The 23,563-nt window shown below is 44.1% G+C and overlaps 1 protein-coding gene across 3 annotated transcripts in view; it reads right to left on the bottom strand.

Annotated features, from left to right (window-relative positions):
- The window catches only part of DVL1 (dishevelled segment polarity protein 1), a 70,851-nt gene that overhangs the window by 7,129 nt on the left and 40,159 nt on the right, over positions 1 to 23,563 (bottom strand). For 2 of the 3 annotated variants that reach the window (XM_053997358.1, XM_053997357.1), the window contains exons 4-14: positions 22,707 to 22,819; positions 18,681 to 18,819; positions 12,912 to 13,005; positions 11,901 to 11,970; positions 11,142 to 11,281; positions 10,763 to 10,839; positions 10,203 to 10,270; positions 7,274 to 7,423; positions 4,216 to 4,347; positions 2,388 to 2,555; positions 1,083 to 1,289 (exon numbers count right to left, since the gene is read on the bottom strand). In XM_053997358.1, coding sequence (XP_053853333.1) covers positions 1,083 to 1,289; positions 2,388 to 2,555; positions 4,216 to 4,347; positions 7,274 to 7,423; positions 10,203 to 10,270; positions 10,763 to 10,839; positions 11,142 to 11,281; positions 11,901 to 11,970; positions 12,912 to 13,005; positions 18,681 to 18,819; positions 22,707 to 22,819 — 1,358 coding nt within the window. The remainder of the gene's footprint in view (positions 1 to 1,082; positions 1,290 to 2,387; positions 2,556 to 4,215; positions 4,348 to 7,273; positions 7,424 to 10,202; positions 10,271 to 10,762; positions 10,840 to 11,141; positions 11,282 to 11,900; positions 11,971 to 12,911; positions 13,006 to 18,680; positions 18,820 to 22,706; positions 22,820 to 23,563) is intronic. The other variant, XM_053997359.1, reaches the window with a different exon arrangement.

Here is a 23,563-nt window from a genome sequence, read left to right as displayed (position 1 = left end):
CTAACGCTTGCTCAGGACAAAACAAGGGAATAACAGTTACAAAGCAAGAAACAGCACAGAAATTGTTCTCCACGAGGAAAAGAGTGGAAACCTTTCAGAGCTGAACAGCCTGGCACTTTTTGGGAGGCTCTCCACAGCATGGATAAAACACCTTTCCTTTCCTATTCCAGCAGCAGGGAGAGAATTCCTTCTGCTCACAGAAGCAGCTGCCAAAAAAACACCCCCACACTCTGTCCAGGGCAATCAGTTTCCAGTTCTAAAACCTCTGAGAGATTCCTCGTGGATATTTCTTATTTTGGGATAAGGTGAGAAGCAGCTGGGTTAAAATCCCGTGAGCAAGCCCCTGTTATGAAACTCTTTTGTGCCATTTTGTAAAATCTGACCGGCTGTGCTGAGTAGGGATAAGTGACATCCAATTTACTGGATGTTCAAAGAAAAACACAAGGGATCCTCGCCCCTTCTTTACTGGCAGCATTTCCAAAAGCAAAACTCACTCTGGGAGTGATTCTTTTAAAAAATTAATTAAAAAATAGTATCTGTACAGACAAAAAAAATGGCATTATTTTATTTACTATGGTTAAAAATTAATCACAGCATTATGCTAGGGCAGAAAAGGAGGAGGGCAGGTCTTTAATCCATGCAGAATTCTCTTCCTGCCCCTGTCACACATGCCAGCAGACACTCTCCTCCCTGGGAGCAGTGTTGCAGCCCTGGAAATCCCTGGCTGGCCACCTCCCAGTTACAAAAAACTGTGATTTTCCTTTTGTGCTGAGCTCTGACATGAAAGCCAAGAGCACCTCGGTTCTAACCCCTGTGCCATCAGCACAGAAACTGCCTCATTGCCAGCAGCACCAACCCCACTGCTGGCAATTCCTGACTGGGTTAAGCCTGGCAGGTTCCCACAGAGAGCTGAAAGCCAAACCCACTCCTGCAGAGCCTCACACACCTTTGATTCATTGCACACAATCCATGCAGGGAGCAACCAAAACCACGAGACCAAGCATGGACAGCACCAAGGAACTCAAGCAGATGGTGGGGGACAATGAGAGCTGTGGAATTCAAACTGATTTATCCCATCTTACCTTCACTTTGCTGGCTGCCTGCACTGCCACTGCCATAGCTAAAGCCTGGGTCTTGGTAGGCTGGTGGGAAACAAGGAGGGGGCAGAGGATACTGGTAGGGATATCCTTGGCCCAAGGGCCAGGGAGCAGCGGGGTGTGGGAGTGGAGCCAGGGTGTCCTGGTCCGAGGCGCCGCTGGAACCGTTGTTGAGGTTCAGTGCAGCCAGATCTGGGGAAGAAAAAAGGGGAACGTTTCTTACCCAGCAGCAGGTAAAATGATCACTGTGAATTTATTTATGGAGGTACTTGAAGGTCAGCAACGCCCTGGGATCGGCTTTCTCACCCAAGAGTGAGAGGTGAGAAAAGGGGGAGGACAGGGTGAGGATATCCCCCCTTTTCCAGGCTGGAAACTGAGTGGGACTGACAGCAGGGAATGGGCTGATGCTGACCTGGAACAGAGGCTGGCAGAGCTAAAAAATAAAGCAGGGATTTATTAAAGGATCTCCTCCGTGGATCCACCTTGGGCAGCACCAGAGCCCAGCCAGGGCTGCACCCAAGGTGAACCCAAATGGTCCCAAGAAATGGATGATTGGTCACAAAATGATCAGTTCTGCTCCATTTGCACCTTGGAGTTGATTGTCCCATTCCAGCTTTAGCCCATGCACTCCCATCCTGCTTGTTTTTCTCTCTCCAGCCCACGCTGTTTGTGCTCCTGGGCCTGAGCTTTGGATCATTTGTCCTTGGTGCCCAGCTGGAGCAGGAATTGTTTTGTCTCCCTGCTCTGTGCACAGAGCTCAGCATCCCCTCATGTGAAGCCCAGAGCCACACACTAAAGCAGAGAGTGTGAAAAATAGAAAAGCTGAACCTGAGGCGTCAGCACAGAATGTGAAAAATAGAAAAGCTGAACCTGAGCCATCAGTGTGGCACCACAGAAGTAAATCCTGCTCTCCTCAGTGCTCTGCTTGATGGGTTCATCCTCCTCCAAGAGCTCTCCTTGCTACCAGGGAGCACCAGCCACTTGTCCACAATTCCAGGGTGATGAAGTGTTCCCCTGTTCTGTGAAACCCCAGGAGAGCCAGGGGACCCCTCTGGAGATCCCCCTGTCCAATCCTGGAGCAGGTGACACAGGAAGGTGTCCAGCTGGGTTTGGAATATCTCCAGAGAGACTCCACCCTCCCCTGGGCAGCTGCTCCAGAGCTCTGCCACCCTCATGGAAATCCCTCCTCAGGGAACTCCTCATCACGAGGACACACAAGGGGACAAAGAGCACCCTCAAGGCACAGAAGTGACACAGGGACAGCTCTGTCCTTCCCAGCTGGGGACTTACTGCCACAGAGGTCCCCGAAGACGTAGTAGCACTGCTCTGAGAAGGTGATTTTGTTCACAGTGTGCCTGAGGTAGCCGTGTTTCAGCATGCTGCTGGCGTATTTCCTGGCCTCCCGGCGGTCCTTGAAGCCTTCCACGTGTGTGTAAAGCCAGTCCACCACATCTGCTCCTGAAATGGGGACAGCAAGAGGAGACACGGGGTCATCTGAGCCAAACTGTGCCAGCTGAACCTACAATGGGATTATCTGAGCAGAATTGTGTCAGCTGAACCTAAAATGGGATTATCTGAGCCAAACTGTGTCAGCTGAACCTAGAATGGGATTATCTGAGCAAAATTGTGCTAGTTGAACCTAAAATGGGATTATCTGAGCCAAACTGTGTCAGCTGAACACCTAAAATGGGATTATCTGAGCCAAACTGTGTTAGCTGAACACCTACAATGGGATTATCTGAGCAGAATTGTGTCAGCTGAACCTAAAATGGGATTATCTGAGGCAAACTGTGCCAGCTGAACCTAGAATGGGGTTATCTGAGCAAAATTGTGTCATCTGAACCTAAAATGGGATTATCTGAGCAGAATTGTGTTAGCTGAACCTAAAATGGGATTATCTGAGCCAAATTATGTCAGTTGAACACCTAAAATGGGATTATCTGAGGCAAATTGTGTCAGATGAACACCTAAAATGGGATTATCTGAGCAGAATTGTGTCAGCTGAACACGTAAAATGGGATTATCTGAGCCAGACTGTGCCAGTTTAACCTAAAATGGGATTATCTGAGCCAAATTATGTCAGCTGAACACCTAAAATGGGATTATCTGAGCCAAATTATGTCAGTTGAACACCTAAAATGGGATTATCTAAGGCAAATTGTGTCAGATGAACACCTAAAATGGGATTATCTGAGGCAAACTGTGTTAGCTGAACCTAAAATGGGATTATCTGAGGCAAACTGTGTTAGCTGAACCTAAAATGGGATTATCTGAGCCAAATTGTATCAGCTGAACACCTACAATGGGATTATCTGAGGCAAATTGTGTCAGCTGAACACCTAAAATGGGATTATCTGAGGCAAATTGTGTCAGCTGAACACCTAAAATGGGATTATCCCAGCTGAACACCTAAAATTAGATTATCTGAGCCAAACTGTGCCTGCTGAACATCTAAAATGGGATTATCTGAGCCAACTGTGCCAGCTGAACACCTACATGGACACCGACACTAAACACACACATGAAAAATGTATGATTTACTAATTAATATTAAATAAATATTGATTTAATTGTAATCTTGATTTTAAATTTTCTTATTTACACACACCATGCAACCCCTTTGAGCTGCAGGAGCAGCTCAAATTTTTCTCTGGATTTGACTCTTCCCTGGGAGTCACCTTCCTCAAGAGGCAGATGTTAGCTTGACAAAATAACTTTGTTCCGAGCCCTTCCTCAGCAAAAAGCAACTACAGCCTGGACTGGCTAAATATTAGCACAGCTCAGACTGGCTGTGGTGATTTTAAATCTAATTAAAGGGTTTTATTAAGGTTGTGTGGTTGAATTCCAGCTGCTCTGCTGAACTTGGGCAGATCTCTAGAGCCACCTGAAAACCTGAGATAGAAAACCAAAGAATTAAGAAGGAGCTCTGTGTGGGCATGAGAAATGTGCAACAATTTTGGAGAGCCAAGCTCAAACAAGAATTATTTCCTGTCTGTAAATGGAATATAAGAGGTCACAGACATGAAAATAAAGCTCATTAAAAGGTAGGTTTTTTGAGCCTTTTTCTATTAAGTCACTGTTTTTTTTTTTCCCCTCAGCATTCCTGGGATCTGCTTACCTATCACTGCATTGGAGATGGTGATTTTTAACCACATCCTGTCCCGAATTTCAAGGCCTGAGTCTGGCAGCTGCATGACCTTGACAATAGTAGCCATGTCACTCTTCACAGTTAAGGGAGATTCTTCTAATTCTAAAAAGGAAGAGAGGCCACAGGCTGATTTGAAATGAACTCAGGCTGAAGGAACTTCTCAGCTCCCAGTTTGGATGAAACAAAAATACAGTTTTACCAACAGATGCCAAAAAAAAAAAAAAAAAAACCAACAACAAACCCTAAAAAAACAAAATAAAACAAAACCATCCAAAACCCACAAAGATTCCCAAATGCATTCTCATCCAAGGAGTGAATGACAGCATTTGTAGCAATTTTTCAGATTTTTAGTGGCAGAAATGCTGAGTCCCCAAGTCTTGGCTTCCCAGAGCAGCTACAGGACCCACTCTGCTTCCAGACTGGAAACCCAAGGGTTTTTGTGATCCATCATTTTCCAGTTCCATTTCCCAGGAGCAGCCCCCTGGAGAACTCTGTGGGACAAGTTTTTGGGGTTTGTTCTTTTGGGGTTCACTGTCAGGAGTACCACCCGTGTCCAGTTTTTTATTTAAAGATCTGGACATTCGTGGGGAAGAATTGAAATTATAAAAGAAATCTTCCCTCCTCAGAAGAAATCAGGGATTTTCTCATAAAAATCCTTCCCAGGGTCCCCTCACAATCAATCCACTCCTCCCAGGATTGCTTTGCCCTCAATCTTTTTTGTGGAACACTTTAAAAATGAAAAACTCCCAAATGCCTCCACAGCCATTCCCAGTTCACACCATTACGGGCAGAACTGGATCCTCAGAGGTTTCACACTTTCCTAATCGGTTTTTACAATAAAATCAGAACAGGGTTGAGGCTGAATTTGTCAAATCCTCCTTCCTGTCCCATCTTCCAGCCCTAGAAAATTCATTTTTATCTGTGTTCGTAGCCCAGATCCTTCTCCAGCAGGAATTCCAAAACCCTCCTCCCCTCCCAGTTCCCCACATCACCCACCTTTCAAAAGCACAAAGGGAACCACTTTTGTCCTTTTCCAGCCACCCCAAAATTTTGGATAAAAAAAGGTACAGCAAGCGTGAAACAATGAAAACTGAAAATGTTTCTTTCCACACATGCACTGCCAATATGCATGAAAACATCCCAGACCAGCTCTGCATGCACCTTCAATACTTACAAACCTCAAATAAACACTAAAACTTTGCTTTTGCTTTTAGTTAGTTTGGTTAGTGGCAAAAAGCAACAAAAAAAAAATACACCAAACTCATATTGAGGAGCAATAAATTGTATTTTCTTGGAGACTTGAGATCTGCATATGAACAGAAAATCTGTATTTTTTAAGTTCTGGTTGCTGTACAAATGTGGCAAATTCTGAGATGCATCTGAAATGCTCCCATTTTGATCTGATTTCAGTCAGCTTTAAAAATTCACCCAACCCAGGTCAGGGCAGGTCACAGGGCTGAGCTGAAGGAAGAGGTCACAATAAAAATCAGGGGTACTCTTTATTCTCTTGCATTCCAGACAGGAAATCGTTTCAGTCACTGGCACAGAAATGAGAAGCTGTCTCCAGAAATGTGGTTCTGCTCCCAAATACCTTTATTTTCAAAGTCTGACTGAGAGCGTGCCTGCTCCCCACTTCCCAAGCCCAGCACTAGCAGCAAGGCACAGGATACTCGAATTGTTCAAGAGGAATGCTGAGTGCAGACTTGTTTGACAGCAATCAGCAGAGACACTGGATCCCAGCAGTACCTGAAAGGCTCAAAACACATCTCAGGATAAAGCAGCCAGCAGGAAAGGGGCTCATTTGCTTCCTGCTGCAGATTATTTCCCCTCAGTGGTGCTGCCTGATGGCTAAAAACACCTACATTAAAAAAAAAAAAAACAACTTTCCCTCCAAGGTGAGGTGGAATTCCAGCTTATAAAATCGGAGGGACTTTATATCCAATACCACACAGGTCTTTAAAATCCTCAAAGTGTCGTTCTGAGTTAAATACAAGGAAGAGTTAATACTCTTTAAACAGATTTTCCAAGATAAGGAGTTGGAGCATTGTGTTAATAACAGCAACAGGGTTTGATCCCTGTCTGGGCCACTCACTTAAGATCTGGACTCAGTGATCCTTGTGGGTCTCTTCCAACTAAAAAGATTTGTGATTTGAGTGCTCTGAGAGGCTTTTGAATTAAAGAAACCTCTCTGAATCATAGCAACCTCTTGGTTTCATGGATTTTTAGAACTTTTAGAACTTTTTTAGCCTGCCACAGATTGACAAACCAGGAAAAATGTTGAAATCTAACCATAATTTCATGGGGGATGTTAAATTTGGTTTTAGCTTGCTCAGTAAATTCTAGCAATATAAAAAGAACAAAAAACAAGACTTAAAATTATAAAAGAAGTCCATGTGAATATCAGGGAAGGATTTCCCAAATGAAACACTTACATTATTGTTGAAATTTATTAAAAACCAACTAAATGCAAGAAGGGAGCTCTCCCATCCACCTGAGTGGATAAACCTGAACCTATATTTAAAATCCAACCTCCTGGTTTCATGGATATGGCTCTTTCAGACTGCCACAGACTGACAAACCAGGAAAAAAGCTGAAATCTAACCATAATTTCATGTGGGATGTTAAATTTGGTTTTAGCTTGCTCAATAAATTCTAGGAATAGAAAAAAAGAGCAAAAAAAAAAAAGATTAAAAAGTTTAAAAGAAGGCCATGTGAATATCAGGGAAGGACTTCCCATGTGAATAACTGACGTTATTGCTGAAATTTATTAAAAACCAACCAAATGCACCTGAGAGGAAAAACCTGAACCTATCATTAAAATCCGCCAGCAACCACTTCTCCCTGAGACAGAACCCTGACCAAACACCTCTACATCAACCTCCAACCTCTGCCAAAAATTTTCCTGCTTCCCCCAAGCGTGAGAAACCACTCAAGGCCTGGCTGGCGCTGCCGCTGTCACCGTGCCCGTGGCCGGGCCCTGGTGGCCCCGAGCAGCCCCCTGCCCTGGGCTGGCCAGGGGGTGACTTACTTTCCGACTCGGGAATTGAGCTTGTTAGTGAGGAGCTGGTAGATGTGGTGATGCTCATGGAGGGGCTCATACCGTAACGGGGGTACGCTCCCGTCATGGCCGTGGTATGAGAGATCCACGCCGCGGGGTCGATCGGCCGCACCGGCTCAGCTGCGAGCAAAAGGCACAGAAAACGGGGTCAAAACTTGCAGCAAACACCAAGATTTTGAAAGATCTGAGGGGTTTTCTCTGGTTTTCTTGTTGTTTCTCTGGTTTTCTGAGGGTTTCACATGAGTGAGATCCCACAGATTGTACCATCACAAAGGGACAGCAAAATGGGGTCAAAACTTGCAGCAAACACCAAGATTTTGAAAGATCTGAGGGGTTTTCTCTGTTTTTTTTTATTGTTTCTCTAGTTTTCTGAAGGTTTCATATGAGTGGAGTCCTGTAATCTGCACCATCACAAAGGGACAGCAAAATGGGGTGAAAACTTGCAGCAAACACCGAGGTTTTGAAAGATCTGAGGGGTTTTCTCTGGTTTTCTTGTTGTTTCTCTGGTTTTCTGAGGGTTTCAAGTGAGTGAGATCCCACAGATTGTACCATCACAAAGGGACAGCAAAATGGGGTCAAAACTTGCAGCAAACACCAAGATTTTGAAAGATCTGAGGGGTTTTCTCTGGTTTTTTTGTTGTTTCTCTAGTTTTCTGAAGGTTTCATATGAGTGGAGTCCTGTAATCTGCACCATCACAAAGGGACAGCAAAATGGGGTCAAAACTTGCAGCAAACACCGAGGTTTTGAAAGATCTGAGGGGTTTTCTCTGGTTTTCTTGTTGTTTCTCTGGTTTTCTGAGGGTTTCACGTGAGTGAGATCCCACAGATTGTACCAGCACAAAGGCACAGAAAATGGGGTGAGAACTTGCAGCAAACACCAAGGTTTTGAGAGATCTGAGGGGTTTTCTGTGTTTTTTTTGTTGTTTCTCTGGTTTTCTGAAGGTTTCACGTGAGTGGAGTCCTGTAATCTGCCCCATCACAAAGGGACAGCAAAATGGGGTCAAAACTTGCAGCAAACACCGAGGTTTTGAAAGATCTGAGGGGTTTTCTCTGGTTTTTTTGTTGTTTCTCTGGTTTTCTGAGGGTTTCACGTGAGTGAGATCCCACAGATTGTACCATCACAAAGGGACAGCAAAATGGGGTCAAAACTTGCAGCAAACACCAAGATTTTGAAAGATCTGAGGGGTTTTCTCTGTTTTTTTTTGTTGTTTCTCTGGTTTTCTGAAGGTTTCATATGAGTGGAGTCCTGTAATCTGCACCATCACAAAGGGACAGCAAAATGGGGTGAAAACTTGCAGTAAACACCAAGGTTTTGAGAGATCTGAGGGGTTTTCTCTGTTTTTTTTGTTGTTTCTCTGGTTTTCTGAGGGTTTCAAGTGAGTGAGATCCCACAGAATGTACCAGCACAAAGGGACAGAAAGTGGGGTGAAAATTTGCAGCAAACACCGAGGTTTTAAGAGATCTGAGGGGTTTTCTTTTGGCTATACTGGTTTTAATAAGAGTTTCAATGCAGTGAGGTCCTCTAGTCTCTACCACCACAAAGGGACAGAAAACGGGGACAGAAATGCAGCAAACACCGAGGTTTTGAGAGATCTGAGGGGTTTTCTCTGGTTTTTTTTGTTGTTTCTCTGGTTTTCTGAAGGTTTCATATGAGTGGAGTCCTGTAATCTGCACCATCACAAAGGGACAGCAAAATGGGGTCAAAACTTGCAGCAAACACCAAGATTTTGAAAGATCTGAGGGGTTTTCTCTGGTTTTTTTGTTGTTTCTCTGGTTTTCTGAGGGTTTCACGTGAGTGAGATCCCACAGATTGTACCAGCACAAAGGGACAGCAAGTGGGGTGAAAACTTGCAGCAAACACCAAGGTTTTGAGAGATCTGAGGGGTTTTCTCTGGGTTACTTGTTGTTTCTCTGGTTTTCTGAAGGTTTCATATGAGTGGAGTCCTGTAATCTGCCCCATCACAAAGGGACAGCAAAATGGGGTCAAAACTTGCAGCAAACACCAAGATTTTGAAAGATCTGAGGGGTTTTCTCTGGTTTTTTTGTTGTTTCTCTGGTTTTCTGAAGGTTTGGGTGAGTGAAATCCAACAGATTGTACCAGCACAAAGGGATAGAAAATGGGTTGAAAACTTGCAGCAAACACCGAGGTTTTGAGAGATCTGAGGGGTTTTCTCTGGTTTTCTTGTTAATTCTCTGGTTTTCTGAAGGTTTCGTATGAGTGGAATCCCATAGCTGGCACTACCACAAAGGGACAGCAAAATGGGGTCAAAACTTGCAGCAAACACCAAGATTTTGAATGATCTGAGCGGTTTTCTCTTGTTGTTTTTCTGGTTTTCCTTAGGGTTTCAAGAGGGCTCCCCCAGTCTGCACCAATCTTGCATTTATTGCACCCTCATCTTCAGTGCCAATCTCATCTTCTGTGGACTGGGAACAAACTGGTTCCAGCACCACCAGCACAGCCCTCACCAGCAGGAGGCAAGCTGTGTTTGTCACATGAGCACAGATCTTTTACTGCTACTGAAAACAAGATCATTTTCTTTTTTTTTTTTAATGTGTATCACTGCTGCCTCCCTCACATCTTCAAAACACTCAGTTCTCTCTAAAAGTTCACTGTGAGAAAATGAGGATTTTTAACACTTGGTGTAATTATTTCCAAACCTTTTATGAACTGAAAAGTTAAGATCATCTCCCAAAATGTCAGGAGCTTGATCCAAAGATGTGAACCAAGAGAAAACCTCCCAGGAATTCAATGGGCAGTGGAACCCCAGGCTCCCAGTACAAAAGTAAACAAATAAAAGAATTGAATGGGTAGAATCTGTTTGATGCCAAAATAGGTGAAAATATTCCAGACTTTTGGGGCTTCCCAGGAAGCCAGCAAAGAGTCCAAATGTGTACTCACCCCTGGGGATGGTGAAATAACTCCTGGGAGTAGGGTCCCAGCATTTGGCTACTGTTAGGCTGATAGGTCTAGGAAGAAAGAAAACAGGTAAGGATGACTCTTTAACTTTCCTACAGAGCTGAAAATGCTACAAGAACGATTTGAAACAAATCTATTCCTATCCAGCAGTTGTCAAGCACATTCTGAGAATGGTTTTGAGAAGCTTTATAGTATTTTCAGTATGAAGCACATCAGGACGCTCCTGGTTTTGCACAGATGATGAGCACTGGTGGTGAAATGTGTTGGATGATCAGCTCTTGAGATATTAAAATGCTCATCACATAAACAAACAGCCCTGCTGAAAGCAGGCAACTCCTCAGTTCCTGTTGGTTTTGGCCAGAACCAACCTCACCTATTCATCATTCACACTGAGATATGTTCACAGCTAAGATCAGTCATGCTGATGGATAACAGAACGTTGATTTCTCTGAGGTTTTCCCAGCTCCAACAACTGCACATGGAGGATAAATGGAAGAAGATAAACGGAGGATAAATAGGAAGAGGTTTTGGGATGTGCTCACCCTGGTTTGGAGACTATTTCCCGTAAAACCCGAACAGCATCGTCATTGCTCATGTTCTCAAAATTGACATCATTCACCTGAAACAGCGCAGAGAGCAGAGGTCAGCCTTTGCAGCAGGAAAGCTAAAGGTGTTTTAATTACTTCATTAATTAATGGTGTTTTAATTACTTCATTAAATCCCCCAACATATCTGCCTGCTCACTGCTTCCGTTCCCTTGAGATGTCATTTCTCAGAGTGCCTCACAAAGAATCACCGATTTCAGTGGTCTTTGGGCCACGTTTCTCTGAGGATGAATAAATTCTGTTCCCTGGTCACCACAGCCCGTGGGGCTGGTGGGATGGCAGAGCAGAGCAGCAGGATTTGGGGACAGGGACCCACCTGCAGCAGCATGTCCCCTGGCTCGATGCGCCCGTCCGCTGCCACCGCCCCTCCTTTCATGATGGAGCCGATGTAGATGCCACCATCGCCCCGGTCATTGCTCTGCCCCACAATGCTGATTCCCAGGAAGTTGTACTTTTCTAGATGGACACAAAGTGGAGGGTGGGGAGGGGGAAAAAAAGCAGGCAAAGTGATTGGAATGATAGCAAAGAGCCAGGCTGTTTCAGCTTTGAAACATCTCAACACCTCAGCGGGGCAAGGTTTGACTTGCAATAATCTCAGGCTGCTCTAATCATGAATGTTTGTCTGGCACCTCCAGGGAAAGGCTGCTAAAGACAGGATTTTTTAATCCAAGACAGTGTTACTTTAAAAAAAAACCCAGCAAGAGGAAGAGCACTGAAAAGACTTGTCCACACCTGGAAATTAGCACTGATCACATTAAGCAATGTTTGTTCCACGAGTCAGAGAGGCAGGAAGGGTTTGGTGCTGCTGAAAGGTGCTGAATTTGCTGGCAGCCCTGCACATTTCTACCTGGCTGACAAATGAAACACAGGAGCAGCAGAAATGCAAACCTCCAGTGCTCTTCTACCCCAATCCCTCACCATTAACTCCACATCCTGCAGTTCCAGCTCCTTCCCTGGAAGGAACACTGATCTGCTGGTGAAAATGGCCCAGTTCTGGATTAGGAATCCAGGTAAACACAAAATACATCTCTACCAATTGAAATTCATCATTAAAAAACGTGGCTTGTCCTCTTACCCATGTTGAGTGTGACAGTGATGATGTTTAGGGACATGGTGGAGTCAGTGATGCTGCTGAACGAGGACGACTGCAAAACACAACAGAAAAGGTCTCAAGGTTTTAAAGAGCTCAGAGTAAGAACTGCTGAGGATTAACTCATCAGGAATTGATTAACAGGTTTCCAATTGAAAGGCAGCTGGAAATTATTCGAGGCTTCCTCGAAATTATGCTTCATTTAGAATCTTTAAGGAAAGAAATCTGAGCAGAGTCTGCACTTTCTCCAAAGGTCTGATAAAAAACACACAGAGCACGTTCCTATACTGAGGTTCCTCAACTGAACTTCCCCTGGAATTATTTCTGCTTCCTGGCTGTGACTGACAGGCAAACATTTGGATCCTAAAGTGCCCAGTGGAGTGTGAATTACTGCCCACAGCTCCTCCCTGAAGGGAGGAGTGGACAGCACATGATCCAGCAGGAAGTGAGAGGAGAGACACTGCCCTGCCTCCAAAATGAGATACAAAGGTGCTTATCAAAGACCTTCTAAAGCACTACTCTGTGATAAAATGTCTGTGAGGTTATTCTTTAATGTGTGGAGACTGAGATTTATGGGAGAACAAAATGGGAACTTGAGGAGTCTGTCCGTGGGGTCACCCTCATCCTGCTGCCAAGGACTGGCACGGGAAAGGGCAAAGGCAAAATTTGGCATTTCCTATGAACTTGGGTTTATCCTCCCAGGTCTCAGGGTATCTCACACCCCTTCCCACATCATAATGGAGCTTCTCCTCCAGATTCTGGTCTTGTAAGACAAGAAATGGGATCACTGAACAGCGAAAGCAGAAAGGGAGAGGTGAAAACTTCACTTTGGAGCCGCAGAACTTCAAACGCAGAGATTTAGCCCAGCCTGGAGCCACAAGGAGCCTTCCCAGTGAATTCAGCAGGCACAGACCTGTCCTGGATCCCTTCCTGAGCCAACAGCTCCACTCCAAAATCCCGGCTCACCTCCCTGGGTGATGCTGGTGCCAGCCTTACCCTGTCAATCTGCCGCATCCTCTGTTTCCTCCTCCGGCGCTTGTGCTTGCGGATGAGGCGGGACGAGGTGCTCTGCTCCGTGGAGCTGCTCAACCTGAGGGCAAGGACAGCAAATGTCACCCCTGCCAGGCCCAGGCACCTGCAGCTCCTGCCAGAAAGAGCTGATTCCTGCAGCAGCAGCAGAGGGGAAATCACACAGACAGCTCAGCAGAAGATTCCAGCTGAACGACAGCAGGGATCAGATTAGTAATTTAATTATTATTTAATTTAGCACTTGTTTTCTTCTGGGAGCAGGTCTGAGTGCAACCCTTGATGCTCTTTTTTGTGAGTCCTGTCATGGTGCTGGACAGTATTTTCTTCCACTGTTGCCAGGAATGCAAGGCTTGAATTTAAAGAAATCAAACAGCAATTGGTAACAGGGGGACAGTGAATATGATTTACCTTCACATATTCTGCTAAGTTTTATTTTGCTGTTTTTTCCAGGCTCTCCAAACTTGTAGAACCTAAATGTGCCACATTTTACATATAGATCTTTAAGGTCTTTGAGAGTTTGGAGCATTAATCATCCTCACTTTACAGAGAGTAGAATGAGACAGAAAAGGATTTGCCAAAATTAATTTCAGGAGCCTGGAACGAAGCCCAGATTATTAAGATACCACAATAACACCAGAGAGACATCTCTCTTCTATTTAATATGTAAGAATGGCAAAAAAAAAAGACAAAGCAATGCTCCATCATTAACCAAGATTAAAAAACCCAGCCTTATACAAGACAAAACAAACAGTGCCAGGCTTTCCCCCCAGTTTCCACATCCCTGCCTTCCATGTTCCAGCCACATGCAGGAATGTGAGAATACCTCAAAAACTTGATGCCAGCAATTCCAAAAAGGAATTGCCCACAGGAAACCCCTCTGGCCTGAAATATTTTTATCAAGTATCAGCCCTGGAGGTGCTGGAGCTGCTCAGAGGGTGTGAATCTCCTGACATTCCCTTGAGTTCACACAACTATTTCAGGCATGTTAACCTCACACACTCCTCCTTCCCCTCCCAGCGAGGGGAACTGAAGAGGCAAGAGGTGGGATTTTACAAAAAAAAAGGATCCAAAAAGTGATAATTTCTGGTGGGTGGAACAGCTCACACAGGAAAAATAAGGAGGTGTCAAACCCAGGGCTCCCAAAACTGGGCTTGTTCAATATCCACCAGAGATTGACACAAAAAACTCCTCTTTTATTTTGCTGTCAATATTCTCCCCCTTCCTGCTTCCTCTCCCATTTCCTTCTCCTCTTCCCTCACCAGAGGATTCAGTTAAAACTTCCCAGTTTAGGAGAACCTGAGGAAAGCCAAGGCTCACTCCAGTGAAGCTGCCTGCTCTCTAAAAGTGCATTTTTCTCCCAAATTAAACCAGCAAAACCAGACTTCCTTGGCAAATCTCTGAGCCTCTGTTAGCAGGTGATAACATGTGAGAAGTGAAGTCGTTCTTGTTGTATTTTTGCCATTCTGCTGGGATGGAAGGATGAGAAGCAGCTCCTTCGAAAAGGCCCAGCTCAGGTTTAGTTCAAGGGGACACAAAACATTTCAGGGAAAAAACTGGAGCTAAAGCAGCCTCTCACAAAAGTGATGATCAGAAGGCTCTGCAGGAACATTTTTACACCTATTTTCATGTAGCTGTGGCACATTTCATCATCTCTCCTTGTAATTTCTGCTCAATCCACAGCCTTAGTGCAGCCTCGCTGAATCCTTAATATTCTGGGAGCATCTGGATGCTAAAAAGCAGCTTAGACCTACTCTAATGAGGAATATTTTGCTCTCTGAAACATCTCCAGAAATACTGGGTAAAAGTTGTTATTATTGCAATCTGATGAGCAAGACAAGATGGTAAATTTGAGCTTTTGAGACAAATAAAGTGCAAAGATGAAAAACAAATCTGGAATTATCACTACCAATTAATTTCCTGCACCAGCTACTGCTCAAAACCCTGACTGCACTTCTAACACAAATGCCCAGAAATACAACAGAAGAGATTTTTTAAAAATACTGTAGTAATAATAATAATAATAATAATAATAATAATAATAATAATAATAATAATAATAATTTTTTCTCCATTCTACAATTCCCAAAGGACAGGGAAAAATGGCAACATTTGTTAAAGAAAGCTTATCCACATGGCTTAAAAAGAAATTATGGTAATTTCTTAAATGAGAAATAAACATTTTTTTTGCAGTGAATTCTTTTAGTTGCATTGAACTGAGAGCAGCAATTGCTGACAATAATCCTACAGCTACAGATGTCAGATTTGTTAAAGCTTTACTTTAGAGAAGACAGGGAAAAAGCTTTCACTGTGAAGTTGCCTACATCAACCCGTGTTCATAATCCTATCTGCAAACAACAGAAACATTCAATTTGTAAAAAAAAATGGTCAAAAAATTTGCCAACACTTTGAAAAAAAAAAAAAGGAAATAAATGTTTGTGCTCCCACTGTCACTCTGCACTGTCCTGGAATGTCTGTGAACAGGTTAATTCAGCAAAACATGAAATTATTCTTTACCTGAATGCAACAGAACTTCCTTGGGCTGGGAATTACCCAGCTCTGCTCCACTGCTCCCAGTTCAAATAAAACCAAGGCAAACAGAGCCAGAAAAGCATCCTGAGCCTCACAACCTCCTCCCTTCCAGGACAGCAACATCCTTTCCCTCTGATTTCCTGCCTCAGTGCCTCCTCCCTGCACAGCCTCCCTCACACAGCAGCTTCTGCACCAGAACCCACCAGCTGCCAGGAACCACAGTGACCCCTCTGTCCCCAGATGTGTCCATCAGGGACCAAAGTGACCCCTCAGACTCCAGATGTGTCCACCAGGGACCAAAGTGACCCCTCAGACCCCAGATGTGTCCATCAGGGACCAAACTGACCCCTCAGACCCCAGATGTGTCCATCAGGGACCAAAGTGACCCCTCTGTCCCCAGATGTGTCCATCAGGGACCAAAGTGACCCCTCAGACCCCAGATGTGTCCATCAGGGACCAAACTGACCCCTCAGACCCCAGATGTGTCCACCAGGGACCAAACTGACCCCTCAGACCCCTCTGTCCCCAGGGGATGTGTCCATCAGCTGTCACAAACCAAACTGACCCCTCAGACCCCTCTGTCCCCAGGGAATGTGTCCATCAGGGACCAAACTGACCCCTCTGTCCCCAGGGGATGTGTCCCTCAGGAACCAAACTCACCCCTCAGACCCCTCTGTCCCCAGGCTGGCGCCTCCAGCAGCTCTGGAACCTTCTCCATTTGCTCTTTGCCTGATTTGCCTCTACAGAAACCTTCTCCCTGCCAGCACAAAGCCTCCCGTGCCTGAGAACATCATCCCTGGAACACAACACATACCTTGGAGCATTCCTTCGAGTGGTTCTTCCTGACTAGCTGGCCTGGCAGCTCTTCCCTGTGCCAAAAACTCCTGCCCAATCTCCAGAGGGAAAGGCAGGAGCAGCAGCTTCCAAGAATCTCTTTCTTTCTTTCTCTCTTTCTCAGGTCAGACTCAGGAAGTTTTGTTGTTGTTTTTTTATTCGTACAGAAAGATTTGCTGGGCTTGTTCTGACGTGGCCCAGTGGCCACCCTGAGCTAATGCTGCCCCACTGCACTGCTTGCTGCCATGGAAATTATTCATTTATTTACAAGAAACACAAATCAGCTGCAGGGCTGCTGTTGTTGTTGTGGGCTCAAAGCCCTGGAGGTTTTGGGAAAGCTCAGGGTGCATTCAGGGTTAAAGACCAACCCTCCATACAAGTAAATACCCAGAAAAGTGATTTTTTTATATCTCATCATGGAATGGTTTGGTTGGAAGGGACCTTAAACTCATCTTATTCCAACCCCTGCCATGTGCAGGGACACCCTGCACTTCACTGGGACTGCAAAATAAGTTCTTGAAGCCAATTCAGGACTAAATCTCCAATGTGAATTTTAGTTACCCTTTGGAAACTCACAGCCTTTAATCAGAATTGTGAGGTCTTTAAACCCTGACCAACTGCAAGACCCAACAGATCCACCAAGATCCATAAGCTGACCATGTTTGTAAGCACAGCAATGGGTTCAGGATCTCCTGCTTTTTGCTGTTTTTATTAAAAATGCCATGGTTTCATTAAAATTACCATGTTCTGCCTTTTTTAGCTGCAGATCCCTGCGACCCACCAGAGATCTGTCACCCTGTTGTTCTCTGGCAAATCCATAATGGATTTTCAGAGTCCACTGGGATGAACAACAGCTCTAGAGCCAGTGGCCAGGAAAAGGAAGGAAAATACTTCAGATTGGTTTTACATCCATGAAAATAAGTATTTCGAAGCCACAAAACGTATTGGCTTAAAGACTTCTTAAAGAAAAACAAAAATATCTTTAGATATAACAAAGATGTCTTGAAATGAGAGGTATTTTTCAAGTGGGGTATAATTCACACACTCTGCCTAGACAAAAAGAAAGAAATAATGAAGAAGCCACAAAAACGTGGCAGCCCAGGCTGCCTTTGCAACAGCATTAACTTTGATGAATTCCTGAACTGCTCATAGGTCTCAGACTATGCAATTACCCAGGAATTCCTTTATAATTGAGCTCCAGTGAAGTGCACACTTATTAGGAATCTGTGCTGACAGTATTTTGTTTTAATATTCACACCACTGCTTTATAAATAGGTAGGCAGAGTGCTTTGATCTGGAAATGTGGCCATTCTTGCTATGAAAAGGAGAGGAGCAGAGCTTTTCTTTCAACTGCAGCAGTGGTTTGGACTCAATAACTGAGAGTTAAAGAAAAAAAAATTAAAATTTACGTAAGTTATAGATTTATAGATTTATTTATATAAAACTGAGCAGTGATTCCACACAGTGATGTCACTGATGAGCGACCTGAGCTCAAATCGATGTCTCAGGTTCAGCTTTTCTATTTTTCACATTCTGTGCTGATGCCTCAGGTTCAGCTTTTCTATTTTTCACATTCTGTGCTGATATTTCAGGTTTTGGCTTTTCTATTTTTCACATTCTCTGCTGCTTTAGTGTGTGGCTCTGAGCTTCACATGAGGGGATGCTGAGCTCTGTGCACAGAGCAGGGAGACAAAACAATTCCTGCTCCAGCTGGGCACCAAGGACAAATGATCCAAAGCTCAGGCCCAGGAGCACAAACAGCATGGGCTGGAGAGAGAAAAACAAGCAGGATGGGAGTGCCTGGGCTAAAGCTGGAATGGGACAATCAACTCCAAGGTGCAAATGGAGCAGAGCTGATCATTTTGTGACCAATCATCCATTTCTTGGGACCATTTGGGTTCACCTTGGGTGCAGCCCTGGCTGGGCTCTGGTGCTGCCCAAGGTGGATCCACGAGGAGATCCTTTAATAAATCCCTGCTTTATTCTTTAGCTCTTTCTAGTCGCTGCTCTAGGGCAGCCTTCACAGGGCATCAAAATCACAAAAGAAATTAAAGGAAAATCTAAAAAAAACTAACAAAAAAAAAACCCCACAAAAAACCCCAAAATCAAGCAAACAAAAAAACTACAAAAAACAACAAGAACCCAAAACAAACAACAAAAAAAAACCAACATAAAAAAAAAAACTTAAAAAACCAAACAAAAACAAAAAATGAAAAAAACCCAAAAACAAATGAAACAAACAAACAAACAAAAACCCAAAATAATAATAAAAAAAAAAACCTAAAAAACACAAAAAAAAAAAGGAAAAAAAAAGATAAGATGGGTTGAGAAGAGCCCAGGAAGGAGACAAGGAGGCAGGAGCTGCGTGGGTACCTGCTGGTGTGGTCCTCGTCCTCGGAGTCGATGAAGCTGCTGGACTCCAGCTCGCTGCTCAGCACGGTGGAGGAGCTGTCGTAGCCCGGCGCGTGCTCCCGGTGCCGCTCCAGCTTGGGGTGCCCGTTGATCCTGGCGGCTGCAAAAGCGCAACCGAGGCAGTGTCACAGCGCAGGGCTGCAGGAATTCATGTGCACAACCGAGGCAGTGTCACAGCGCAGGGCTGCAGGAATTCATGTGCACAACCGAGGCAGTGTCACAGCGCAGGGCTGCAGGAATTCATGTGCACAACCGAGGCAGTGTCACAGCGCAGGGCTGCAGGAATTCATGTGCACAACCCAGGCAGTGTCACAGCGCAGGGCTGCAGGAATTCATGTGCACAACCGAGGCAGTGTCACAGCGCAGGGCTGCAGGAATTCATGTGCACAACCGAGGCAGTGTCACAGCGCAGGGCTGCAGGAATTCATGTGCCCCCCGATGTCAGAGCCCAGGACACCCCTCTGGCTGCCCTGGCTGGCTCCAGACCCTGGCACCAAGTCAAAAACACCTGTGGCTTCCATTTTAGCCTGTGGAAAAAACTGCTAACTCTGTGTAGCTTATTTTTTTTAATATTAAAAAAAAATTATTACCTATAATTTAAAAATTACCTATAATAAAAATATATTTTTAATATAAAAATATTTCTATATTTATTTATTTATATATATTTATTTATCCATATTTAATATAATATTTTATATAATTTTATATAATTTTATAATTTTATATAATATATTTTATATAATATTTTATATTTAATATAAAAATATTTATATATTTTTAATATAAAAATATATTTACATATTATAATTTATATAAATATATAATATATAATAATTTATATAAATATATATAATTAAAATTTATATAAATACATATTTATTTATATATTTATTTATTCATATTTAATATAATATTTTATATAATTTTACATAATTTTATAATTTTATATAATATATTTTATATAATATTTTATATTTAATATAAAATATTTATACGTTTTAATATTAAAATATATTTACATATTATAATTTATATAAATATATAATATATATAATAATTTATATAAATATATATAATTAAAATTTATATGAAATATATTTTTATTATAGGTAATTTTTAATTATAGGTAATAAATTTTTTATTATATACCTATTTTATATAGGCATAGATGTTATTTTTTTAAATTCTATTTTATTATATTTTTTTATTAAGGGTGAGCTTGGTTCATATTGTTTACGCCTATTTTATATAGGCATAGATGTTATTTTTTTTAATTCTATTTTATTATATTTTTTTATTAAGGGTGAGCTTGGTTTATATTGTTTAGAAGGTTTTAGAATGGTTTAGAAGGTTATAAGATTTTTTAAGGAGTTATTAAAATATGTAAGAAAAGCATTGACAATATCTTCTACTTTCTTCCCTGGGGTTTTCCCAACCTTCATTCTGTGGAACCTCTCCATTCCAGCACTGTGGGCTCAGTGGACTCAGCCTGTTTGACCTGTTCAGCTTTCAGCTCAGTGCTCCTCTGCTCCCAAATGCTCCTTCACCCCTTTTCTCACTTCACCTGTTTGAAATGAAGGCTGGAACACCCTGCTCCTGTTTTCTCGTGGAACAAGAGCTCCTTTCCCTTGAGGGAACCCAGGGAAATCCTCTTTGCCAGGGTGGGTGATTCTTTGCACCAAACGGTTCCAAACTGCTCAGCTGGGTGAGCTGTTCCTGTGCCTCTGGAATAAATCCCCTGGCACCAAGCTGTGAGTAACACAGAGCTCCAGGAGTTCCCTCATCCTGCCCCTCTGCCAAGCACCAGGGCTGTAATTTGGGCATTATTCAAACGAGTCCCTGCAGGAGCACATCAAACACTCTCACTGCATTTCCTGCTTCCTGCAGGGAAAGGAGGGTTTTCCCAGCACGCAGCTGCTGGCCCTGGAATAGCTGGATCCAGGTGTCACAGCCCTTTCCCCATCCTTGTCCCCCTTTTCCTAGGGCTGCTCCCCCATTTTCCATCCCAGACAAGACTTGCAGGTGCAAGAGAAGAGTGACCTTGTGATCACTGTTATGAAAAGGCCTTAAAATCCTTCCCAGGATCAGGGTATTTCTCTTCTTTTAGTGTTGTCAAGTGGCAATTCAGGACACAGAGCTAAACTGTGCATTTTAGACTTGCTTTCCACTGAAAACAACACACTCCTGGTGTTGTTAGGCTGTTATTGCTAAATGAAATATTGTTGTGACCACAGAAACACCCTGGATATTAAATAATGTCTTTTAAAGCAGTTCTCCTTGCTTTATGCACACTAACAGAACTCACCTGCTGCAGGCAGAAGGCCTAAACTCAGAGAACAGTAATGTTTGTGACAGGTTCTTGCCTGGGCTTTGGTAAAAGGAGGAAATTTTATCCCATTTCCTTCTCAAGGGAAATGCATGAATTGGTTTCAGAGCACTCCAGGCAGAAATTCCAGTGCTCCAACAATTTTATCCACCAACACCAGCTCTTAGGCCATAAACACCCAGAGCAAAACATGCACTGGCACTGATTTAATGCTTAAAACAGTTCTCCTTTTCACATTCTTTTCACATTCAACAAGTTTTTAATCAACACTGTGAGAGGATTCTGCCTCTTTCTGTCAGTTCCCAAAGGAATTTGCAGTCAGGATCATGCACAGACAGCTCTCTGAGAAATCCCACTGAGGGACTTCCATCCACTCCTCATCAGTGACACTCTGGAAGGGTTAAATGAACAGAATCCCTCAGTATAAATCAGATTTCTGGGGTTCTAACTGGAGGCAAATGCTATGCTGGGTGGAGCTGTGAATAAAGGCTATGATGACATTTCTTGGGCCCAAGTATTCCAAGTTCTGGACCATTTTAAGCACAATGGGTGGCACCTATTAATTCTTAATTAAGCCTGGAAATTCTTGTCTGGCAATGAATGAAAAACCCAAGCTTCCTTTGATGTACAGACCAGAGGCAAGAGATGGAGTTCTGCATTTTACAGGTGCACTTGGGGTGCATTTAGGTATAAAAAAAAATCTTCAGAGCCTCTGTTACACCAGCAGAAAACACCACACCTGATCCAAACCTTGAGAAATCATCAGCCAAGCTATTCATCTTCTCATGCTACGGAAAGCTCTGCACATTGTCAAAACCAATCTCTGCCACTTCACTGTGAAGCGTTTCTCGGAAAAACGCCGAGCTTCAAAGACTTTCGGAGCAATTACCAAATTATTCCATTAGCAATAATAAAGAGTCCCTGAAAGCAGGCAGGAATGCAGGCACAAGTGAAGGAGGAGGAGGAGGAGTTGTTGCTCTGAGAGAGGTGAGGAAGATTGGGAAGGGGGTGTCAGAGCCCAGCACCTCCCTCTGGCTGCTCTGGCTGGCTCCAGACCCTGGCAGGGGCTCAGAGACCGAAGTCAAAAACACCTGTGGCTTCCATTTTAGCCCATGGAAAAAGCTGTCAATTTTGTATGAGGAATTACAAGCCACAAGGGTTTGAGCAGTGTGATATTTGAACTAACACAGGGTGGAAAAGTAGAATTTTGGGGATTTTTAGAATGGGGTTCAAGGGGACAAGATGGAGGGATTTGGGCGTGTCCTGACCTCCTTCTCCTTCATCTTGTCCTTCATGTCTTGCTGTGCTGGTGACACTTTTCTATTGGTTTAGGGTAGAGATTCACAGTCTAACATGGGTGATGGGAATTGGTAATGAATTGTAACACAGACATGTAATTTTGAGTATATAACGTGGGCGCTGCCCAAGGCCCGGGGCAGATGGCCACGGCCTCCTTGCTGGGCAGAGCTCGGCCGGTCAGAGAGAGAACGCTAGAGATAAAAAGAAATAAACAACCTTGAGAGCACAATCGGAGCATTCCAGGCTCCTTCTTTGGCTGCACGGGCTGGGGAAGCAAAGACTCTTTACGATCTCGGGGTCACCCTGACCTTAGGAACCCCGAGAGAAATCGACAAGGGGGAGGACGAGGAAGGACTCACCGTCCTCATGGCCTTCGCGGTTCCTGCGGCGGTGCCGCTCGCGCCGGTGGCTGACCACGGACTCGCTTCCCGTCTCGTTGTCCAGGCCATCCCTGCTGCTGGCAGCGTTGGGGCTGTGACAGAGCACACGGGGACAATCCCCCAGTTATTCTCTTTTTCCCTTTCCCACACTGGCGGCTGTAGCTGGGAGCAGGTTGGTGCAGAAGGTACAGAGCTGCTCGGGGGATGAGCGCTGCAAACCGGCCCAGGCTGCTGGGACACCCCAAAAACACCTCAGGGGGAAAGAGAGCCTAAAAAATACCTCAGGGGGAGAGCCTAAAAAACATCTCACAGGGGAAAGAGAGCCTAAAAACCACCTCAGGGGGGAAACAGAGCCTAAACAACACCTCAGGGGGGGAAACAGAGCCTAAAAAATACCTCAAGGGGGGAAAGAGAGCCTAAAAAATACCTCACGGGGGAAAGAGAACCTAAAAACCACCTCAGGGGGGAAACAGAGCCTAAAAAACACCTCAGAGGGGAAAGAGAACCTAAAAAAATACCTCAGGGGGGGAAGAGAACCCAAAACCACCTCAGTGGGGAAAGAGAGTCTAAACAACACCTCAGGAGTAAAAAGACAACCCAAAACCACCTGAGGGGTGAAAAGAGAACCCAAAAAATACCTCAGGGGGGAAAGGAGAACCCCAAAACCTCATGAGGGGGGAAAGGAGAACCCCAAAACCTCGTGAGGGGGAAGGAGAACCCCAAAACCTCGTGAGGGGGGAAAGGAGAACCCCAAAACCTCGTGAGGGGGAAAGGAGAAGCCCAAAACCTCATGAGGGGGGAAGGAGAACCCCAAAACCTCATGAGGGGGACAGGAG

Source organism: Vidua macroura, chromosome 23 (assembly GCF_024509145.1).
Source record: "Vidua macroura isolate BioBank_ID:100142 chromosome 23, ASM2450914v1, whole genome shotgun sequence".
Taxonomy (NCBI): domain Eukaryota; kingdom Metazoa; phylum Chordata; class Aves; order Passeriformes; family Viduidae; genus Vidua; species Vidua macroura.
This window is presented reverse-complemented; position numbering and strand designations above follow the sequence as displayed.